This window comes from Zosterops lateralis (genome assembly GCF_965231275.1).
Source record: "Zosterops lateralis genome assembly, chromosome: 9".
NCBI classification, from domain to species: Eukaryota; Metazoa; Chordata; class Aves; order Passeriformes; family Zosteropidae; genus Zosterops; species Zosterops lateralis.
The window spans coordinates 5,713,090-5,737,354 of NC_139769.1; the positions used below are offsets into that span (position 1 = coordinate 5,713,090).

Sequence of the window (24,265 nt, forward strand, 5' to 3'; positions counted from 1 at the left end):
GTGGAAGTTTCAAAAGTTAGAGTGGGAAGTGTGTTTTTACTGAAACCAAAATAAAAACAAAACAAAGCTGGCTGCTTTTTCCTGGTGACTCAGAGATCCAGGACACATTTGCCTGTTACCCTTTCTGTATTACAGTGCCCTGAGTGGATACAACAAAGTATGCACAGTTTTTTCAGGGAGGAGGAGTAGGGGGATTACCTCACTCACTGTGGATGCCAGAGCAGCCCACAAGGGAGAGGAAGTGACCAGCATTCACCCCTCCCCAAAAGTGCATTTTTATCTGTGTTTTTGCTGCAGAGGTACAGCAATTTGTTGTTGGGTAGTACCTAGAGGAAGCACAGGGCATTATAAAAAGAGGGGCATTGTGCCTCCTTTTGTGGGGAAACAGAGGCACACAAGAGTCAGACACCAGATATCCCACATGCAAAGGTAACACAGCCTCACACTGTGCTACAAATCACTTGTACAGGCTTTTTTTTTCTCCAGGCTTTCACTTCTTCCACATCTTACTCTCCTACATCACCATATCCCAGACTCACAATCTCTCTTCTCCATTGATGCATTTCCATCATCCACACAAATTCTCAGGAAAACCAGAACTGTAGTCAAATCTATCTGAAACTGACACACCACTAAGCCAAAGGCTATGCCCTGCCATGGTACACGGACTCAGCAGCCACTGTTTCTGTTCACTGCAGCTTTCTGGAGCTTTCAGAGCAAAGAGTTTCCACTGCAACACTCACAGCACAGAATGAGCTGAGGGAGACATTTCCAGTCAAACTTGAGGCTTTGTATTCTTACATGTTCCCTCCTGCTGGGCCGGAGTGGTGGCTGCAGCCTGCATGAAGAAACATTTCCAGGTTTAAAACCTGAAGCTGAAGACTCAGTTTTAACTTTGGTATGATTATTTCTTCAGATCACACAGATGGCAGAGAACCAGGTCCTTGGGCAAACAGCTGCTGGGACAGCTGTGACAGACAGCGTGTGCCACAGCAGTGCTGTGCCATGGGGCTGGCACAGAGCACCCTGAGCAGGGCACAACCTTCTGCACTGCCCAGCAGTAAAATGCCCCTGTGGTGGTCAAGGGCAGGCTTGGCTGCCTTCAGCTCTTAGATCTCAAAGAAACTCTTGCAAACCTCAGCATGAGGCCATGTCCAGGGCCAAGCTGCACTATGCAGTATATTCTATGTGAGACCTGCTCAGCTCTGCAACTACTGTCACTGCCCTTAACAGGCTAAATTTAGTTGTGATATGATAAACTCAAAGAACAGACACACCAATCAAACAGCAGCATGGCAGAGAACAAAAGGTATAAGCAGATCTACTGAAGCACAAGCTAAAAGAACAGTGGTTCTCCAGGCTCACTTGTGAGTGAAGCACGAGGCATTCTGGAGGTTTCAGTTGTATCTTAAAAGGTAACAAAATGTTCTTTACTCTCACCTTTATTTATTTGATTTAGACTCTATGGAAATACTGACATTCCTGAAGTGCTCACTGCTATGTGCTGGTATTGTGCCTTTATAGAAAAGGAGAGAAAAAATCATTAGAATTCTTCTAAGTAACTTGCAGTCATTTTGCTTCAAAAAATGAATAATCAAAACACAAGGAATAAAAGGGGGTTTTGTCTCTAAAGCAGGAAGGGAAGTATTTTTCAAACCTAAGAATTCACAACAGTGCCTGGCCAGGAGCCTATTGGCATCTGTGTTTTGATCTGAATGAACTCTGAGATGTCTGTTCTCCCAGAGGACATGTACTGTTAAAAAAAAAGAAAAATTAAAAACCCATGACTGCTTTTAATCTACCTGAAATATGGGATACAGACACAGCATATTTTATACTTGTTTTATACTATCCATGTTCCTTTTAGCCTGCTGCAGCATTATTAGGATGTTTCTGTTCCTGTATCACAGCATATAACTAACATTTCCCAGAAAATCCACCCAGGGCCATACAAAACCATCTGCTTTCAAGTTAGCAACAAATTCTTCTTACAGATACAGGGTACAGAACAGCTCACACTGTCACTCCAACAAATTATGCTGCTGTTTATTTAAGTAATAAAGGCATTTGTTCCAAACAGTTGGGGCTTTTTCCAGCATTTAGTCTCCACATGTGGTTTGCTTCCTCAAGTGTTGATTTTTCATAGTTAAGAGACTTTTCCCTGCCTTTTATCCACCAGGCTAATTGCATTCTTACCCTTTTCTGCCTAACGAGAGCTGACAGGCAGCGCTCTCGGTGCTCTGCAGAGCAGGAAGCCATGGATTTCCTGTTCCAAGGAGGTAAGAGTTGAAGCTGACCTCAGATGAATTGGACATATGGGAAAAGGACAAAACCAGCCTTGTGACTATCTGCAGTTTTTTTCTATCCTAAGAGGGAAGATGTAGTCAAGGTCCTTTATCCCATCCTCATGCATCCTGAAATGATCTGTTGCCCAAAAATCCAGCTCTTGAGCCCAGCTGCCATCAACTGTGCTCAGCTGCTCAGAGCCTCCTCACTCTGCTGCTTTCCAGAGGGATCCCACACTGGACCAGGATGTGCTGTACACAGGCAAAGCCTCCACAATGCCACCTGCCAGACTGTGTCACACATGTGCATTTTCAAAAGTAAGTGTATTGTTCTGCACTGAACCTATTTCTGATTAGGCAAAGCAGCAGGACTGAAAACACAAAGCCCAAGTAAAAGTTTTAAAATAAAATCTGTGCTCCAAAACCAAAGCATTCACTCAAATTCTTGCAGGCCAGATCTGCTGAGTCAGGTATCAACTCTGCTCAATGGCTCCAACTCTGACAAATCATTTGCTTCTCTTGTTGTTTTCATTATAGTGAAAATTCCAACATGCAAGAATTACAGGTATTTTGCAAAAGAAAATAAAGGTAAGATATACCTGCCAACACCTCTGCTGTCACACTTATTATAGCTGGGAAAGAACCCCAAACCAAGAGCTGGCAAGGGGTACTCACTAGAGTCCATGAAAGAAGAACAACCCTTCCAAGTATTTTAATTTCTAAAGCTGAGGTTGCCCCTCAGGTGAGCTGGGAGTCTGAGAACACCAAACTCTCCGCCTAGAAGATTAAAATTATTTTTTTCTTTACACAAGGCCTTTGAAACCAAAATTAAAGCACTGCTATATTCAGTGACTGGCCACATTTGGTACCTCTCTAATTCTGCCCCCAAGGAATCCAGTTAACATAACACAATTGCTGTAACATAAACTTCATTTAAAAGGCCGATCTAAAGCTACAGGGGATTTTAGCTGAGAAGACGAACTTTATGCTGCTTGGTCAACAGAGTATTAGGGAGTGAGAAAGAAAACCTTTGTAGCAAGATTTCTAAAATGGTACAGACTTAAGTAATGCTTTGAGTTATGCAAAAAATGAGTAACAGAACTTCAAAGTGTCAAAAACTGCTTTGTACCACAGAGCTTTCCCTCCTGAAAGTAAATTATTTATATCCACTGTAACCTTTATTTATTCAAAGCTGTTCTATTCTAAGACTGGAGAATGTTCATGGAGGATTTGGGATTTCTAGAAAAAGACACCTTTCCCCTCAGTCCCAGAAAAATCAGTGGAAATATTATATTAAAAAATTACTCAGCAAGTTGTAACTCAAAGAAGATACTGAAAGTGAAGAAGGAATACAGGACAGATGTCAAAATAAGACATTAGCAGGTAAAATAGGTAAATATGACTTTGTCCCTTACACCATCTCCTTAAATCCTGCAGGAGAGACAGCCTGACCAGTTCTCCCAGCTGCAGGCTGTGCTAACCTTTGCACTACTCCCTCTACCTACTGCTGATGGGAATGGAAGGTTTAATCTGGGATTTCTCTGTTTTGATGACATCACAGCTGCACATGCTCAAGCCTGAAAGCCCCAGGCCTGTGCAAACCCAGATTTCTCTGAGGGAGAAATCGAGGCCTTACCCTTGGATATTATTCCTCTTGGTAGCAAACAAATCCAAAGTTATTTTTGCACTTTTTTCTTCCTTCATATTTCCATGCAACTTCTCCTCCCAAAAGAACTTAATCTCATTCTGCAGCCGAGCACATCTTACTTGAACTATTACTGGGATGGACCACTATTATCTATGTTATCTTGTTTACATTTCAAAATTCATTTTCTGCCTTAATTAAACAGTATGTTGTGTCTGTGCTCAAAATTCTTGAAAAGGCATGTTTTTAGCTTGCATAACAGACACCTCTTCAGAGTTCTTCTGGTAGTGTCAGTAATTCAAGAGGAGGAAAAAGTTGTTTTCTGTACAGAATTACTGCTGCAATCCTGTAATTCCCCTTTGTTTTAACCCACAAGCCAAATGGCAAGAACTTAGGAAAAAGCAGTGAACACAAGAGCAAGTGTTTGTTATTTTACAGAGAGTTAAACACTGCTTTCATTTGAGAGATATGACTCCTATCTATTCCAGTCCTTTAGATAAGTCAATAAACAATGCACAGGAGGAAACCATTTGTACAACCAGACTGTACTTTTAAAGGTTTACAGTGGAGCAATGCCATGTTTGTTCTAATTAACAGAAAACTAATGCCTTGGAAAAGATGATCAACAGTGGGGTCACAAACATTGATTCATCCAGATATTAAAGACCAGGCCTGAACACTGAGTTCCTGGGCAGTAAAAGAGAGCTGAAAATTCAATACAAATGAACTGATGAATACAGAACAGTAATTTAAAATATTTCAGTTTCACAGGGCAGAAATAAGCACTGAGTATGAAAGGAATGAGCAGCCTTCAGTTTTAAGAGACCTGAGAAAACATCACCCCAAAATAAGGAGTGGTCAGAAAAGCAACCAAGAAAAGAAAAATAGAGGCAGAAAATGCTCTTGTATCTTGAATTTTTTTAACAGGACAATTGGAATGCAGAATGCAGGAAGGATACCTGGATGGACAGAAGGTTACAAGGGTCTCTCCATGTGACACAGGTAAACATAATGACCTCTCTGTAAGCTGTGAAGCCTGAAGAAGACAGGGCAAGAATACAAACACCAGGAGTGCTCTGAAGCTGTTCACTGTTCTTCCAGTAAAACACAAAGCCCCCCAAAAAATGAGGTATAAAACTGCAAAGTATAGGATAGAAAGGAGTAAGTTTAATTCTGTATGATGTGTAGGTACAGAAACTCATGATCCATGCTAAACAAGCTGTCCCAGGATTCCAAAAGAGACTGGACAAACTCATGAAAGACAATCCAGACATAATCACTTCTGGCTCTAATTTGTGAGCTGGAAAAAAAAAAAAAAAAAAAAAAAAAAAAAAAAAAAAAAAAAAAAAAAAAAAAGACAATCAGTGGCAGTTAGAAAAGTACCCTAAGTAACCAGATGATTGGGCCATCTTCATCTTCTTTCCAAGGTACCCAACAGGGAGAAAATGCAGCAGGCCAGAAATATTTTTAGTCTGATGCAGTAGAGCCATTCTTACTGCTCAGCAATCTGTCACCATTCCCTATTGGAAGCAGAATGACTGGCTTGAATTTGCTCTTTTATTATTATTTTAGTTAAGCCAGAGAAGGGAAAGTTTCAGTGTAAGTTCCCAAGTATATGAGGATGTGAGATGTGTCTGCTGGACTGAGGTGAAGTTTATGGATGTACTGACAATGCCTGAGGAGGAAAAAGTGGAGATCTGCAGGTGCCAACCTGAATAAAACACTCAGTTTAGTACATTAACATGAAATCCATATTTATAAATCTGAGAAAGAGACACACAGAGGAACAGGAAAAGTATATTTAATTTTCTATTAAACTTCCAACCAGAATACATTTTCCCAAAACAGAACTTAAAGCTTTTACATAACTGACAAGAATTTCATCATGATCAACATGAGATTTTACCAGGAGAAAACAGGTAACATATTGATTATATTCCCTCTCTGCTCTCCTGGCAAACCTAATCTGTTTTCAAGCTGAAGTATTATCAAATCCTGTGAACCTCAGAGCAGCATTCTAGTTCCTGCTTACTTCTGGATATTTCATTTATTTTTTAATTCCAAAGTAGTAATAAGAAAAGTATTTTATAGCAAATTCCTAAAACTTATTCTAAAAAAATGTTGTCAGAGATCCCCTTTACAAGACCATTTTAATGTAAGCAGCAGCAAACTTGTTAGAATGCAAGTCTGAAAGCATTTGTATGACCTGCTATTACAGCCTTTAAAAAATGCAAATCATTCCATTGATAAGCCAAACTATTTATAACTTTCCTCTCTTCCTTCCCAACTAACCTCAACAACAGGAAGCAGCCTAATTCAGCTCTAATTTTTACAAAATTGTCCATATTGATTAGAACAAAAGCTGTCACAAACCCCACCATGTAGCATTTTAACTGTTAGTGCCTCAAGCTTAGCCATAGAGAAACCGATGGAAACTGTTAAGAGAATTAAGGTCTCTAACAACAGAATTTAGGTGAGAGAGGCCAAATCAAACCCAGCCTCTGATTTATTATTGATAATGTCTAGTTTCATTCTACTTTTTTTTTTTTGTCAAGAATATCAAGTACTGACTATTTACTTTACTGAGCTCAAAGTTTAGCTTTGCCTGGCTGAAGCTGTAGATTCTGAAGTTTCATTGCCATGCCCATGTTCCCAGAAATCTTCAATTTGCCTTGAAAGAATGCCTGAAAAGAAAGAAAGATTCTGTGAAATGCAATACAACATGTTGTCCCAAATGCACCCCTCCAGACAGTTCTGGGTTATGATGGATGAGCAGTTTGGGAATTCCAACAGTTCTGGCACACACATCCAGCAACAAATGCATTGTCTGACTGTACAACAGTCAACTGAGGAAGTTGTATTCTTATTTGTGATACCTAAAGAGAATAAATTGCTTGTTTCTTAGATTATCACAGCCATGGGTCTGTACCTGGAGCAGGCAGAACACCCCATGTTTGGGTGGTGACTGTTCAGAGCAGATTATTTCAAGCTGATTATTTCAACTGCAAACAATAAAGCCACAGTGACAGTGGGTGCCACAACTGATTTCTGAGCTCAGCCTTAACTGGCTTTGTTCCTGATCAATTCAATTTTACAAATCTTGTTTGTGAAACTGACATGCAAAAATTTGGATTTTTTTCCTCCAGACCTTATAAGGAGATAAATTGCATGCACCAAAATATTCAAAGTGTACATGTAAAGCTGGAGTTGCTTCTGAAATTTCTACATGTATGTTACAACGTTTCTATAATGTGTTTTAACTTAAAACTTCTCCTAGATGAATTTCAGTTTGCAAAATTTACCCCATGATTACCAGACCAAAATCTTGAAACAGTTACTCAGAGCATTTCAAATTTGGAAGCACAGAACAGCAATTTACAATTAACTTAAACATCTGGTTTACTAGTACATGATGATTGCTTTTGGCATACAGAGGAATAAAAAAAATATAAAATACCAAACCAAATCCCCCAAACTCCCCACTCAACAGCAAATAATCCCAGGCATTCAGTGGATGCTCACTTCAATTTCTACTTTTCACCATCAAGATGACTCCTTACACTAATGTCAGCTATGGGGGTAAAGCCCTTCAAAGAGAGGCCCACATTCCTTTTTCCTTATGGCATGTTGCAAAAACTGGATTGCCCCTTTTCTCTGCAAACCAAGCACTATTGTATCTCCTGGGATGTAACACAGGACACATCCCTGCAGGATGTCTGACATACATCCCTGTCCTTCTTGATGAATCTCACTTTGGCTGATTTGTTCTGAGCACACCAAGAATTGTCATTTTTCAGATCAGCCATGGCAATGTTGGATGAAAACATTCAAATGTTTTCAACTTAAACACATTCAAAACAAACCAAGCAGCTCCCTGATCAGGTCATTTTGCTGTACTTACAGTCTGAGGGTTCATTTTGCCAGTCATGAGTGCCAGCAGGTCAGTGTCAGCCATTGTGATTGTACAGTCTGCCTTCTTATCTGCAAGACACGAGTTGAAAGAAGATTCAAACTGAGAAATGAAACAGTTAGAGGAGCTACAACTATGTGGAACGTCCCTCCAGACCACAGGTCAGAAAATTGAAGTATGTACAAGTAAGAGCCATTAAAAAACATCAGCAAGAGGCCACCCAAAGCCAACAGGCAGCTGGGCCACCTTGCAGCACAGACCACCCCAACACTGAAGAAAGATGGGCCTTCCTGAAAAGCTAAGAAAATTCATTCCTTGAAAAGAAATAATAATCTACTTGTATCCAGACAGAATGTTCATTGCACTGATAATCATCTTTCAGTTTTATCAAGCTTATATTTGCTAGTATGAAGATCAGCTTGGAATAGATGAGTTTTCCCCTGTGACATTCTGAAGATATTCGTTACTGACATTTCAGGCATTTCCTGCCCTCTCCTTCCATGGGAACAACATGTGCATTCTGAAAGCACTCATTTGAATTAATTCAAGTACAGAAGTTTCTAGGATCTTCTTACTAGAAGTAAGCTGGAAAATTATTTTAATAAGCTCTGATATAAATGGTGATGTGTAAACCAAAGGGCTAAAACCTGCACACATCTTTTCTTACACTCACCTTATTATTACATTGGAATCTTTGATAAATTATTTTCCATGCAACAGTCTTCTTTTTGTAATAACACAACAATGAATTTATTAATCAAATCCCCTGTCATATTTTTAATTAAAAGTCTGTGATGAAGGTTCATGGATACATCAGATTTTGAGGACTGGCTCCTGTCTTAGTTTATTTTCCATTTTTATTACCAGAGTACAAATCCTGTGTTTTCAATATTTTTATGGGGTTCCCCAACACCACCCAATCTGTTTCTTATTTCTGCCTTTTTCAAAATGGAACTTGAAGTTTATGTCAGCTGGTACAGCACTGAAACCAATCAAGTTTTGTTGCTTAACTACTTGCAGAGGAGAAGTAACTTGACAAGGCAGACCAGTTTACTGCTTACCAGTGTCTCCAGTAAAGCAACTGAAGAAACACCAACAAATTACATTTTTGGCCCGAATTTTAAGAGGCGAGAGCAACAAAATCCCTTAGGTTTGATTTTCACTTTTTTTTCCCCATTCTGATTCCTGTGAAGTCATATCACAGATCTCCCTGTAGCCTCTAAGAAAATGCACTGTTATCTCTAGAGTAGAAGATGTTTAGTTCTTGGTCTGAAACACTATGGATTAAGTGTCAGTAACAAGAAAAGTTTAAAATTAAGGTCACTCCACATCATTTTTGCTCAAGGTCACTACAGCCTGAACAGAATATGCGTCTATATTCATTAGTTTTATGTGTGTTCTGTAATGACATAATAAAAGAGTACTGACCTGAATTAAGTGCCACAGAGCCTTTACCATTTTTCACATCTACTACCCAAGTTGCTTCTTTCCCACCAGGACCATCCTTTACTTTGAAGGCAAAGACTCCACCAATTTTCTTGACAAATTGCTCTCCCTCCTGTAATGACCATGGAATGAGAAAGTAATTTGCTTCAACATAACTTTCAGTTAGTCTTAATTTAACAGAAGTAATTAAAAAACCTTCACCATTTCTACTAATATAAAAATATCTATTCCCCCCATTAGGCATCATTTAAACAACCATCAAAAAAGCTAAACAAACAAAAACCCTCAAATTATGACTATCTATATTGAAATCTATTAAACTAAGAAGAATATTCCTAATAATCCTGATAGCCTTGTCCTGACATAAGTTTGACAAAATGTGATTTCTTCTTCTGATCACACTTACAAAGCACAAAGTTTCTTTGGTTACTTAGCAAGCTCCTCACACACAGTCTAAACTTGCCTCCACTGAAATATCCTTATGCAGATAGGAACTATCTGGAAAAAAGTAATTTAAAATCATGGCACAGTGTAAAAGGTTTCTGGCAAAATCCAAATCTGAAACATTTGTTTCAATGAACAGTCCTGAGGAAATGATGGATGCTAAAACATTCCTAACAGGTTTCACACACATCCTGCTATCAATTAAAATCCTGTTGTAGGTAAATGAAGTAGTCAGATACCTCTTGGAGCTTCTTTTCAATCTCTTTGAAGACCAGGTGTGCCTTAAATCCATCCACAGCTGCACTGAGAGGCACAGCCGCAATACGGCCGTTGCTGAAACAAAAAACATATAAACAATTATTTAAACACTTTAAATCATATTTTCAACATCTCCAAATGATCATATCTCCAAATAGGCCTAACACCAGCAAGAAACATTTTAACAGTATTGAGCAACTCTGATATCAAAGTGAAGCTTGCTCACTTGAATTACAATTACAGCTTGAATTAAATCACTCCAGGTTATCTGGGTGTTCTGTGTGTATGAACTGAAGATTAATTTTTTAATGAAAGTAAATCGTTAATCTTATTCCTGATACTCTGGAGAAATCACCTTGCATGGCCTGATAGCAACATGGAATCCAATTCTTGATTTCTACAGTGGCACAAAGAGCCAAAGTACAGAGACACATCCAAAGAAATGGCAATTCAAGCAGCAAGAGGAACGAGTTCACTGCTATTACCATCTCTTGGCAGCAGAGTCCAAAACTCTGGTCAGGTCTGATACTGCTCAAGTGACAGAATTGCACAAGAAGTGTTGCTGGAGCTCTCTGGGTGGTTCTGAAACTGCCCTGCAGATGTGTGACAGGGGAGCAAGAGTGGGCACTGCCTTGTCTGAAGGAGACACATCCATTTTGCTGATAAACCAAGGCTGGACTAACACCATGGAAACTGTAAGGTTCAGAAAAAACCACCAAACAAAAAGCAGAACTGTTTCAAAAACTAATGCAAAACAGATCAAGTCCTGCTGCCTTGATGCAGAGTCTTACCAGCTGTTACTAAAGCCACAGGCTTGATCTGGAACCAGTGATTAACTGTACATCCACTGCTGGAGGAAACTGGTGTGAAGGACCTTCGTGAACACAGAGTTTCACCACCTTTCCCTTAATTACACAATGCACATCATAACTCAGTTACATAAGGGGTGTCTGAGCACATCAGTCACACTGTTCCATTCCAGAGTCTGACACTATTGGTGCAACTCCCTGTGTCAGGGATCTCCCACACACAGCCCTTGGGAGAATTAAAGGGTTTTAAGCTTCTCTGGTGTAAGATGAAATCAGTATTGCTAAGATTTCTCTGGGTTGAGTTGTACTTAAGAAAGTATTTTTAAAATTCTGAACACCAGTGAAAGTGAAATGAGCCATAGTAAATTAGACTTATGTTTCTATCAAGGAGAAATATTATCTGTACATGAAAAGCTCTCCCTGACAGGAAGGAGTACTTCTAGCAGCACCTCAAGAGTGATGATAAAAAAATAGCAACAGGTTCTTTCCATAAAGTGATAATATTTTTAAAGACAAAGCTCAAAGTAATGGAAAAAGGTGTACTCCCTCTAACAGTCTTCTCCCCTCAAATTTAAAACTGTACCAACACCCACTGAGAATTTTTATGAGCATGTTTGAAGAGAATCCATATTTTTCCTCTATCTTTTTTCTCACATGGTACAACCTCTTATGCATTAAAAAAGAGGCAAAATTATTACTCCTGACACTACAAAAAGTCACTTCAAAGTTCAATGCCTTCTCTTATCACCTCTTCCACAAGTTATATTGTCACCTCCCAGGAACTGCACAGGTTTAGCTGACACAGATGTTAGAAATACGAGCTGGGAAGGAGGAGTATGTTTCTTTCTGAAAGGCCAATGTATGATTAATTCTGCTGTTCACAGGTTTTCAGAGATAACAAAGCACTGGGATGGAGCTTTAAAAGCCATAATACCACAATAAGCTGGTTGATCTTTCTAAGGAAAGCTGGAAGTGAAAACACAAAGGGAACTGTATTGTAAGTCTCCCCTGAAATATCAGAATAATATTAATTCTAAGTGTTTTCTCTCAAATCCTGTCCGTTGGAGCACTGAGCTACAGCAGAGTGCAGACACTTTCACAGCAGTGTTCTCTCACTATGAAATAGGCTACAATTGCAAATTCTGTAGACAGTAACACACCTGAATTCTAAGGAATTACAGTATCACATGAAACAGGATTGAAATCAATCCTTCAAAGAACTAAACCAGTAACAATCTTAGCAGTGAAAGCAGCGCTTTCTCTGCTCCCATGGATGTCGTGCTGGTTTTGGCAGATCTCTAATTTCAATTAATTAATTTTAATGTGGTGTGCTTTACTCTTGGAATGTTTTTTTATTTGTTTGGTGACTTTTTTTCCTCCGAACATTATTCTTCCTTACAGACAATCACAAGAACCATTTCTACAAGCCAGTTTGAACTTTTCAATAACTCTCAGTGAATAATGTGACACGACAGCGTGTGAGTTGTAACGTCAGCACAGACCCGCAGTGCCGCAGGTACACAAGAGTCACACGTGCTGGGTGTTTTAGTTTACAGGGCAATCTCCTCCTCGAGCAGCGGCAATAACTCTAAACCAACTAAGTTTGGAGGGCACAGGAGGCAGGACAGCCCGGCTGGGCCAGCAGCGCTCTGCCCGTGCGCTGTGTCCAACCCCAGCTGAGCGCTCCGGAAGGCCTGGCGGTGCCGCCCGCGGTTCCCCCCCGTGCCGGGCGATCCCCCGGCGTGTGTCAGCCCCGGCTCACCTGCTCTCCCGGGGGAAGCCCATCCTGAAGAGCGTCACGACCACGGCGCCGCCGATGCCCAGGTTGTGCTGCAGCGCGACCTTCGCCCCCGGCACCTGCCGCCGCCCCGCCAGCCCGCGCAGCTGCCAGCAGAGCTCCGCGCACTGCGCCAGACCTGAAACATCGAGCGCAGAGCGGCCCTCAGGCAGCGGCCTCCCCCGCCACCAGCGAGGGAAGGGATTGGGGAAACTGCCAGGGATCCGAGCAGCTCCCACAAGATCCCAGGGATCCGAGCTGCCAGGAGTGAACTGATGGCCTTTGGAAACCCAAAGGAAGGGGAACCCCTTGGCACCCCGACCCTGACGCTCTCTGATTATGTTTACCCACAGTCTCTCCCCACTGTTCTATCAGCTCTTTCTCCAGTCAAACAGACAAACTGGACTGGGTTCAGTCCCACTGTGCGCACAGTCACAGAGTTAATTAGGTTGGAAAAGAGCTCCCAGGTCATCGAGTCCAGCCTGTGACCAAGCACCAAGCTTGTCAGCTAGACCGTGGCACTTAGTGCCATGGCCAGTCTTTCCTTCAACACTCCACCTCCTCCCAGGGCAGCCCAATGTTTAGCCATCCTTTCTGTGTGAAAACTCCTCTTGATGTCCAGCCTAAACCTCCCCTAGCACAGCTTGAGGCTATATCCTCTCATCCTGTCTCTAGCTGTCTGGGTTACAACCCTTCTTTTTCAGGGAGATGGAGAGAGTGAGAAGTTCCCTCTGAGCCTCCTTTTCTCCAGGCTGAGCCCCCTCAGCCATTCCTCACAGGATTTGTGCTTCAGACCTTCCCCCAGCTCCACCGCCCTCCTCTGGACACACCTCACACGTTTCTCCTTCCCTCATCCCTTCCTCTCCCTTCCTCTGGACAACTGCACAGGTCTTTGGACAAGGCAGCCAAGGAATCTGCATTTCATGCACCGAATTTTACACGTTACCAACTGGAACATTATGAAGAAGATGAGTTAAGGAGTTTTAAAATTACAGTCATAGATGAGAATGAACAGGTTTCATTCACATTCTCTCAGCCTCAAGGAGCGGGTGTGTACTGTGGTGCAGCCTGCCCTGGAATGGTTTGGATATTTAAGAGGATTTAAATGACCCTTGTTTAGCATATAACTGGTCTCAAGACTGTTTCCAAGGAAAATGAAGCTGACAGGCTGGAGACATGTCATTTTCTGCATTTTACTGACTCTTCCTCCATCCCATGGCAATGGAGAAGCAAGAATGCCAGGAAGTGCCTCTGCTTTTATCACTGTGTAACTGACAAAAATTAACACAAACCTGGCAATGCAATATTCTCATACTGTCACAGATACCCACAGTCACATTTATCTGGAACCATTTTCCCCCAAAGTTTCCTAACACTTCCTCTGCCCCCACACTTAACTGCAAATTGTATCTCACTGTTACAACTGTTTAGATTAAGATTTGGTGTTTTACAAGGTTTCACCTTCCCCAGTTTTCTGCAAACTTCTCATTTCCAAACAAGGAGGGCAAATTATCTTCACAAATACAAATGCATTTTGTCCAAGAGCCAACTCATTTAGAAACAAGCACAGTAGTTTAAAGAAAGAAAAAAACACAAACAGAAAAAGGGAAAACCTCTGTTGGTGGGAAATTGGGAGTGACTGAGTGAGCTTCTGTTGTAAACATCAGATAAATATTTTGACATCCAAGACTTAAAGAATTGGCTTCCAGTACAGCTAACAATGGTGCAGGCTATTCAGAGGCAGTAAAAATCCCCAAATCCAGAATTTTAAAGGATGACATAATATTAGAATAATTATTCAAATACTATTCAGAAGTTGTACTATTGAGCAATTATTTAGGAAAGGTTAAGCTGTGTTAACCTGCCCCAACACTTGAATTATTTGGAAAGAAGACTGGGAAGAAGCTTTGAGGCCTCACATTTCAAGCACAGGTGGGAAGCACCTGCCTGCTCAAGAGCTGTATCTGTAATGTAATGAAGTATGTAATTAAGTGGTTTTGCATACCTGTGGCACCAAGAGGATGTCCCTTGGAAATCAAGCCACCACTGGGATTAATAACCCATTTTCCTCCATAAGTATTGTCTCCTCTGTCGATCAGGTCACATGCTTTTCCTATAAAACAGTATTTATGTTAGAAAAATGTTCTTTTTTAATTTGTAAGTGATTTTTCAGTTCTGCTGCAACTTACCAGAGATGCTGCATATCAGTCAAACTCTAGGAAATGCTGCAGCTCATATTTCACAAAGAGCAAAAACGAGCCAAACTACACTAATGACACTTGCTTATACCATTGGAGAAAGTATAACATGGAAGAGAAGCATTTGCTTTAAATTGTTTTTAATTTGCAGTTGAATTGTTCTGTTGGTATATACAACATTATGATATAATCGGCATAATTAAGCTATTTATATTTTGTTCATTAAACTGCAGTAATAACTATCGGTTTGGTTAGTTGTAATTTGTGACTCCCAGGACTTGGAGGGTGAACACCAAGTAGGACACAAGCCCTTGCCACAAAGGCAAACTAATGGTAACTTGGGCTGTATTAGACATTAAAATATAAAATAGCAAATAAAAGCACTCAGAAGACTAATGCTTGGACTTATTTAGCTTTGCAGAATACAGACAATTCTCCCTTTTAACCAGCTCTCACTCATTTATTCTTGTACCAGCTTCTTCAGCTTACATTATAACACTGAAGTCTAAAAAACATCATTCATGGTTCCATGGTGCCCTTAAATGAGAATACCAGGGTAGATTTGCCCATCTAAACCTACAGTGGTTTCTGCCATTTCATTTATCTTTATGCCTAATTAGTCTATCATTCCAAGATAAGTTTCATACACTATTAAGGGTTGTGAGAACAGCACAATGCACAAAGCTAATTAGTAAATAGACAAGTACCACCAGGATTGTTCTGCATCAATTAAAGGAATAAACCTAAAGAGCTTCATGCCCCTGTTTAAATATGTCAAACATTTACCATTTTTGCTGCAGATACCATAAAAACACAGCAAAAAATTACAGTAGAAAGCAAGCATTCAAAGGCAAACATACAACTCTTCCTGTAGTTCCATAAACGTCTGTTTCAGTAACAGAGCTCAGACTTCAAACACCACCTAGTGCCAGATTGTGGTATTTTCTCACAATTAGTTAAAAACAAATTAGAGAAAGATTATATCAGATGATAATCTGTGCAAAGCAAGAATATGTTTAGAATTTAAATATATCACAAACTGAAATAGCAGTTCAATGCATTATTAATTTGAAACCGTAACATACCCTCTTCAGCAGAAAATTTTAATGATTTTACTTACACAGAGCTGATTTCCACTGCCACTGATGATGTAAATCCAGCAAATTCACTGACATTAAACTAATCTGGGCAGACTGAGCACTGTTAAACAGTTGACTTTAGCTGCACCTTGACAATTTGCCAACAACTCTGAGGCAAAGATGCTTCAAAGATCAGTGACTTGCTAAGGCCTCCCACAGGCAACTCTTGTCCTATTTTTATCTTCTTAAAAGGAAATACATAGATGAAGGGAAATCTTGGGGTAAGATTATGATAGAATCCAGCCCCAAAAAAGGGCCTTAAGACTGAGATCACAGGAGTTCTTAATTTGGGTCTTTTTGGTGTGTTCCATTTTAATAAAATAATTATCTCCATTGCTGCTATTACCTTCTGGACACAGTCCCAGAGCTTCATAGGTGATTAACTCATTAACTGAGAAGCAGTCATGAAGTTCAATCACATCAACATCTGTAGGTTTCAGCCCTGCTTTTTCAAAACATTTTTGTGCAGCTTTTTTAGTCATATCATAGCCAACCTGAAAAAAGGGAGAAATTCTGTGTTAAAATATCATTACAGAAATATAGCTCACAGTTTAATTTTTACACTTAATTTTAACTTTGCTTCTATAGATCCTGCCAGTGAAAGAAGGAGATGGTATTCTGATTTATTTTAATGCATCACATGTCAGAGTTTGATATTCATATAATAAAAATTGTCTAGAAAGAAATAACACATTCTAAGGCTTATTGCTGGCATGCAAAACCTTTCTGGGGAATATCCTCTATTTCCTAAACCTTGATCACAACCCAACTTGTTCTTTTGAATGACTCAAATCATCAGCCTAGAAACAAATCCTCAAATTGTCTTGTTACCTTTTTCTATGATCCACCTGATTGCTTTAAATTTCATTACTTTTATAAAGAGAGAAATGAAAGGAATCTTCTTTTGCTGTTCAAGTTGTTTGAAAAACACCCTGTAAATAATTTGTTAAAAACTAGGTTTCTGATAGCCTGTTTATAAGTTACTTATTGTCATTCCACAGTCATACTCCTTGCTTATTCCATATCTGTCCAGATGAAATCAATTTTACATTCACCACAAACCATATATTTGCTCACTGACATTAAAATGTTTACAGCATCATTAGAACTTGCAAGTACTAAAAAAAAAAAAAAAAAGCTAACCCCCAAAACCAAACCAAAAAAAACCCCAGAAAACACCAACCCAAAACTATAAACAAAATCCTTAGAAAAACCACCCCAATGAGTACCAGGGAACACAGAATTGTAAACCTACCATCTTCATACAACTGTTGTCTTCAAATGTGCTTGGATAATCAGTAGCCATCACCTGGGCTAGAATTTCCACAGCTTTTGGCTGCAACTTATGCCTTTTCACAAACTCCTCATTAGCCAAAATTGCAGCTGCAGCACCATTTGATGTTGGACTGATTGGTGGAAAAAATAATGATATTATTGTTCTAAATCAGTAATGTCAATCTTCATTAGATTGTTGATCCTCCATAGATTTGTCTTTTAATACAAACGAAAAAATAAAACCAACAAACAAAACCCCACTTTCTTTGGCTGATATCACTGAAACTATAAATTCCATCAATGCTTATTCCTTATTCAGTGCTTATTCAGCACTTATTCCATCAATGCTTTCAGTAATACTTATAACATACCTTTGAAAATCATTACATTGAAAGAGAAATGTGTCATTAAGGTTTTTCAATTTAGGACAAATCAAAGCTTCTAGTTGGCTATAAACATATAAAAACATATATACACCCTCCAAGACTGCTTAGGAAAGGCTGAAGAGAAGAATTAACACTTAACAGCAATGGATGCACATTAGGGAAAGAACAGAACTACATGAGAACCCCAAAGTACAAAACTTATTTCAGCTCACTGTATTACACTGAGAGCAAGTATCTGGTGTTTGCTCATGAGAGAGTTCCCACATTTGTTTTATTTATAAAAAAGTTTTACTTAAAGCAATCTGTAAATTATAACTGGCACACAAACAGACATTATTTAAATAGATGTCCTACCATATTTGTCTTAACATCAAGATCTACTTCACAATGCAAAGTCCTCTCCTTACCAACACTGTAAGACAGTCAAGTAATCAAAAATTTTGCGAGAATGCAGAACTTCATCTAATGTGTACTCCTTCTGGAACTGGGAATACCTATGGAAAACACAGAGATGCCATCTCAGAGTGAGCAGCAGACATACTGATATCACACTATTAGGAAACCACAGAGCTCTTTCTACAAAGTACAAGGCACCAAACAGAGAATTAATTTTTATCTATTTTTAGAACAACTTATTTATTTTCTCATTCCATAATAAAGAAGATATGCTGAAAATATTCTCAGCATATTCCAAAAAATACTACTTTGTTGTGCAAGAATTTTTTTAACAACGAGGGATGTTGACTACAGAGGCAGAGTACGTGACTCACGGGTTGTTGGTTGAATGGCTGTGGTTCTTCCACGCAATTTTGGCAAAGTATTCTGGATTTGTCCCTGAAAAGGGGAAAGATAGCTGTGTTGAAATACTTTGTTTACTCAAACAGTGCTGACATAACAGTTTAAATATTGTGTCATAAGAATATGACCTTTACAAGCATCTTTACAAGAGACACTCTGTGATGAAGGCTTTCCTTAGAACCCAGCTGAGGAAAATAAGGAAAATTAGATAAAGACTACTAAACATGGCTGAGTTTTACCTGACAGAACAACTCACTTGCACGTTTAACAATTACATAAAAACACAGAAAACAAGTGCATTTTATTTGATGTATTACTGTATTATTGAAACTTAAATGCTCATTTTCCTATCAGTGCAAAAACAGCTGCAGTGAAATATTAGAGTCTAAGTCTGTATTTTTTTCATATAATAGTCTAAAAGTGCAAATAAAAGATGCACAACAGGCCAGGCTGTCTCCTTGGAGCCAATTCCCTTGTCTGGTCAGGGGGTAGCAAACAGCAGTGGCAGCAGCCTTGTACTAGGTATTAAATCAAATTAATTAAATTAATTATTAAATCAGCTTTTGCCAAACAGTTCAGCCCCTTGCCCATCTACCTATCCTAAGGCACAGGGATAAAATGCAGGAAGGTATGCAACCCTAATGCTACCATTTCTTAAAACAAAATCCTATTATTTTTAAATCACTTCAGAAAGACAATGAAAAAAAAGTATTTTCACAGACCATATTTCTCCATATGTTCTTTGCCAGCACTTGCAAACATCTGAGGTGCCACTGGAGCACTTGCTAGGCCATATTTATTTATCATAATTTCCAAATGTTTGTCAATCGGATTAGTTCTGTCTGCAAACTGAAAACAGAAATACAAAGCAAATCATAATTTCCTTTTCTTTTCAACATCACCACAAAACTGTCAAAGATTCCAAGAAAATGAAAGGTTTTTCTAATATTTTAACAAGTCTCTGGGCAGTATATTACACTTCAATGACATGTTCAGAAGTATTGATAATTGCCCAGCTATTAAAAAAGAGTAAATAAGCAGAAAATGCTTAACATTATAACCCCTGCACTGATTCATGGCAGGAGTCACTGCTACATGATTTCTATCACAGTCACTATTCAGCAGGGGACTTTGGGTATTTTTCAGCTCACTTAAAATCCTACAGTTAATATAGTTTCAAGTTATAAAATTGATACTCTATTCGTATTTTCAACGAAGCTTAGATGAAATATCATAAAGCATGTTAAAAGATAACTCTTTCTCATTTTTATCACTTGCTAAATTTAAGTTTTCACCCAAACCTCTTGAATATATTATTGAATTTGGCAGTTCTGCAGTTAAATGACATATGGGCTCTAATATTGCTTGCCTTAAGGCAAAACACAACAAACCCACACACACTTCTCCAGTAAAAACAAATAAGAGTCAAAAAGCCCTTAGTTTTTGTGAGAGTGTGTTAACAGGTCAGCTGAGTAAGCATCAGGACAGAAGACCCAGAATCCTTTGATTTGCTGTGTTGCAAATGGTGTTACTGAGAACATATCTCAGGGAATGAGGAAGGGTATCTCACGTACAAACACAAAACATGTCAAGTGTTTCAGACACTTACACCTGTAGCAAGAGATCCTTTGGCCATCCTCTCAAAGCCCAGTGCCAGGACACAGTCTGCCAGACCTTAAAATAAAAAGTGTGACATTGTAAAGCACAGTGTGATTACAAATGACACTATGTACTAATAACTATTCCTTACAATCATATGTACGCAAACATCTACCAGCTGCTCTTCCTTCCTCCTTCATTTTTGAGAGTCAAATTAAGATGGACAAGATATTGATACAAAGATATTGATACCTAAGAATGAAAGATCACTACAGGATTGGGGTTTAACTCTCTGACAGCAATTCTCATAGACAGCCAAGCTTTTATGTCTCAGCTACAAACACTAAAAAATCATACACAGTGTTACTATAGTTCTCATTACAGAAACATCAGCATCAGTGCAAGAAAGTATCAAACTCCACAAAGGAACTGCAGAAACAGGAGGAAATACTCATCTGCCAGTTCAAAGCATGGTCTGTCAGTGTGTATTAATTTCAAGTTAAAAGAAAAAAGCCAAGCTTTTTAGCAAACTCTTCTTTTCAGCCTGGAGGATCCAGTGCCTGCACTTGTTCTGCACTCCTCCAAATAATTAGTGCAGAAACACTTAACTGGCAGAACTGACTAGGTTTATTCAGCTCATGACACAGGAAAATACATGTACATCCACACACCCCATCCTACTGCATGCCAGACAATCTCTGGGTTTGCACAGAGCAAAACAACCCACCTCCTTCTACAAGCTGTCTGGCCATGAACAAAGCAGTGGATCCAGTAGCACAGTTGTTGTTAACATTGATGATGGGAATGCCAGTTAGACCCAGACCATGGTAGATTGCCCTCTGCCCACAGGTTGAGTCACCTTCAAATAGAAACACAACATTAAAATAAGGTACAAACTCAGAAAAAGAAATCCTGCCATGTATGTGCACTGTAAACTTGAACTTCTGAGCTGTTCCCTTGAGTGTGGCTTTCAGGTATGCACAGTAAAGAACCCCAGAAATAAGATGAAACTCCTCAGATTCTAAAACCAGAACTTTGTCCTGTTTGTGTTCCACAGGCTGTGAATCAAAGGGACATAACTGCACTGGACAGAAGGGTCTTAGTGTGGTTTGGGGCTGCTCTGGGTATCACAGCAGACTGACCCTACTTCAGCTGGGTCATTAATAGAGAACCAGAAGGAAAGTAAACAGAAAAATCTTTTTGGAATGGAAATAGATTTCCACTTAATAGAAAGCTTATTGATGGCATCCCTGATACTTTATCCAGACAGATGTCTGCAATTGTCCCAGAAGTGACATCCCAATCAAACAATACTCACCATAAACATAACCCACACATGCCTGCTTCACTGCTGAATAAGGAATCCCAGCATCAGCTAAAGCTGCCTGGCCTAAAAAAACAGTTTAAAAGTTAAAAAAAAGTTTAAAATTGAAGGAAAAAAAAAAAAAAGCAGCTCTCACAACCATAACAAGCCAACCTAGACTATGAGTTCTGCATTCACAAATGAGAGTTGAAGAAATTCCTCATTATATGGTGCAAATGGTCAATATAGTCTTGTACCTCATAAGGACAATTCTGTACTCACAAGGACAATTTCACAGTATTTTGAGTTCTGAACAAGCTTTTTTTATCAGAAAATTTCATTCAATCAATTCTGTGTTCATGCACCAAGGTTGTTCATTCCGATGACAGTATGTTTTGAATAATATAGCTAAGTATTAAATTATTTAAGTGCACAATCCAATTTTAAACCATCCTGCTGGCTTCAGCCTGGAAGGATTGACCTGGACAGAGCAGTTATGGATTTGTTGAAAGTGGTTTTAAATCTGTTTTTCAGATGTGCCTATTTATTGAACAGTAGCTTTTCCTTCATGTCTGTAATAAAATATTTGGTGTAAGATCTAAAATAAGCATCAGCAATCAAGCAAAATGCTTTATTACTAAATTACCTGCTTCCTTAGCCATGTCAGGATAATCAGCACTCTTCTCATCAGGTTTTGAAAACTGGCAAGAGAAAAGGAAAAAAAGCTGAGAATAAATCACTGTGAGATTTAATTCTTTTTTCCCCTCAAATTAGTATATTTAAAGGCTTTATATTTAATTTAGAAGTAAGTTTTATATAATGCAAACAATGTAATTTCATTGACCCAAAAGTGCATGTACAAATCTTTACAATTCCCAAGTGCTGCTGCCAGATCCTGCAATGGATAAAAGGAGAAAATAGTACAACTTTATGGGAGCTGAGGGCCATTTCTGGTCAGTGTTAAACAAGATCCATGACTGTGGAGATGGACAAGAATCCTGTCCAAAGCTTGGGGGTAGGACAGAGAATAACTGTAATCTTCACTGATTCATCATAATATATGACATAACTTTCACTAGAGCTTTGATAAATACTTCCCTTCCACTTTTTTTGTTGTTGTTATATTCCTATTTGTAACAAGAAAATGTTTGTTCTTTGTAGAGAATTTATCATACCTTACTCCTCACAGCTGATAGAGGTGGCATTTCTATTTTCTTTGCAGTGTGACTCATTAGAGACCACCACAACTACATGTGGTTTGTATTTGTACATCATTAACAAAAAGTGTCTCTGCTTAAAGAAATCCTCATGCTCACCACTTACAATCCCACCAATCATTTGATGTCCCCTGTGAATATATAAAAGTTAATTTGCTGCCTCCCTCTGCTTATCTCCCAGTTATTTGTACCACTTAGCTGTACTTTCTGCAGTGCCTCCTTTTGTTAATTTAGACAGAGAACCTGCACAGCAAAGCTCATAAGAAAAAACAGTTGGTGAGCTGATCAATGTAGAAGTCTGTAAGAGTGATTGATACTGCTTGGGCTAACAGAGAGGAGAAGGGAGTACTGACAGTTCCTCAGGTCATGCTGAACTGGGAACTGAGTTGATTCACTTCTGAAAATGCAGAGCACTGGGGAACTGACAGTTACACACAGAAAATGTGGAATGTTGGTGTGAGAAAATACAACGAGCTTCAGCAGTCATTACATCATTAATGTTAATTAAATAGAAGCAATACATTGTAAAATAATTAGGATGCAGTATGGTGTCTGACAGGTTTTACTTGTCTCTTCCATGAAGACATCACAAGTGAGCTCAATAACTTCTATTAGTACATTGTGTGATCTAGTCCTATAAACACAATTAACAGAATTGTCTTTAACCTTTCAATTCCTCCCCTATTACATGGCATGCTGGAGAAATACCCAACAGGACAAAAAGTCATTATTTAAAAGGTGGCCAGGGGGAGGAGCTTCTGATTATTCTGGCAAATATCAAAGTTGTGTTAGGATTCATCTATCAAGACAAAAATGATTGTTTTACTGCTCCTCTTTGAAAATCATAGAGTGGTTTAGGTTGGTAAAGATCTTTAAGATCAAGTCCAACTGTTACCCCAGCACTGCCAAATTCAGCACTAAATCCTGCTCCTAAGTAAACATCTTCGTGTCTTCGAAGTCCCCCCAAGGGATGGTGATTTCACCACTATCCTGGGCTACCTGTTCCTGGGTTTGACAACCCTTTCGATGAAGGAATTTTACTTAATCCTAGTCCTAACCTTAAACATGCCCTGTGGAAACTTGAGGCCAATTCCTCTTGCTCCGTCACTTGTGATTTGGGAGAAGAGCCCCAGGCCCACCTGGCTACACCTGCTCTGTGGAGCTGTGGAGGGGCTGAGCGGGCGGGCTGTGCGCTCACAACCAAGGCCCAGGAACAGAAATGCCCCTGCGGACCCTGCAGGGCCCTGCCCCCCCTTAACTCTTGCCCAGGCCCCAGGGACACGGGGACACGGTGACCGCTGCAGGGCTGCTCTATCGACCCGCTCTGTGGAGCACCACGTTCACCTTGGCGGGGCCCGGCCTTCCCCACACCCCCAGCCAGGGAGAACTTTGCGCCGCCGGGCCGGGGCCGGGCTGTGCCAGGGCGCTCCTGAGGTGCCCCCGCGCCCCCTGAGGGGCTCCAGCCGCGCCGGGGCGGGCGCGGGGCTCCCGCAGCGCCTTCCCCTCAGAGCCCGCGGGGAACGGCCCGGGGGCGCCGCCGGGACCGGCCTGGCGCGGGCCGCGTCCCCCCGCGCACACAGGGGTGCCGGGGAGGGCGGCGGTACCTTGGTCATGCCGACGCCCACCACGAACACTCGGCGCTGCATGATGGCGACGGCGGCGGGACAGACCGACTGCGCCCGGTGACACCGCCGCGTCCCGCCGGCCCTCAGCTACACCGGGGGCGGGGCCTCAGCCACGCCGGGGCGGGGCCAGAGGGTGGGGCGTGGCCTCAGC

At 40.1% G+C, this 24,265-nt stretch overlaps 1 protein-coding gene across 1 annotated transcript; it reads right to left on the bottom strand.

The window, feature by feature from the left end:
* Positions 1–5,715: 5,715 nt before the first annotated feature.
* SCP2 (sterol carrier protein 2) lies at positions 5,716–24,206 on the bottom strand. Its single transcript, XM_083867585.1, has 16 exons — positions 24,094–24,206; positions 21,919–21,973; positions 21,288–21,359; positions 20,697–20,828; positions 19,980–20,044; positions 19,093–19,219; positions 18,343–18,406; positions 17,980–18,066; positions 17,167–17,317; positions 16,258–16,405; positions 14,580–14,687; positions 12,560–12,713; positions 9,970–10,063; positions 9,269–9,398; positions 7,832–7,911; positions 5,716–6,614 (listed from the first exon to the last, which is right to left on the bottom strand). Exons 1-16 carry the CDS (start codon positions 24,133–24,135, stop codon positions 6,519–6,521), a joined length of 1,605 nt encoding a protein of 534 aa, XP_083723711.1. The 5' UTR covers positions 24,136–24,206; the 3' UTR covers positions 5,716–6,518.
* Positions 24,207–24,265: the final 59 nt, after the last annotated feature.

Bases quoted from the DNA above. Each gene is read 5' to 3' on its own strand.
- SCP2 (XM_083867585.1), bottom strand. From the start codon at position 24,135: ATGCAGCGCCGAGTGTTCGTGGTGGGCGTCGGCATGACCAAG. The intron at 17,318-17,979 runs GTAAGGAGAGGA...TCCACCAATCAG, and splicing joins TTGACTGTCTTACAGTGTTG to TCCAACATCAAATGGTGCTG. The intron at 6,615-7,831 runs GTAAGTACAGCA...CTTTCTTTTCAG, and splicing joins GCAAAATGAACCCTCAGACT to GCATTCTTTCAAGGCAAATT.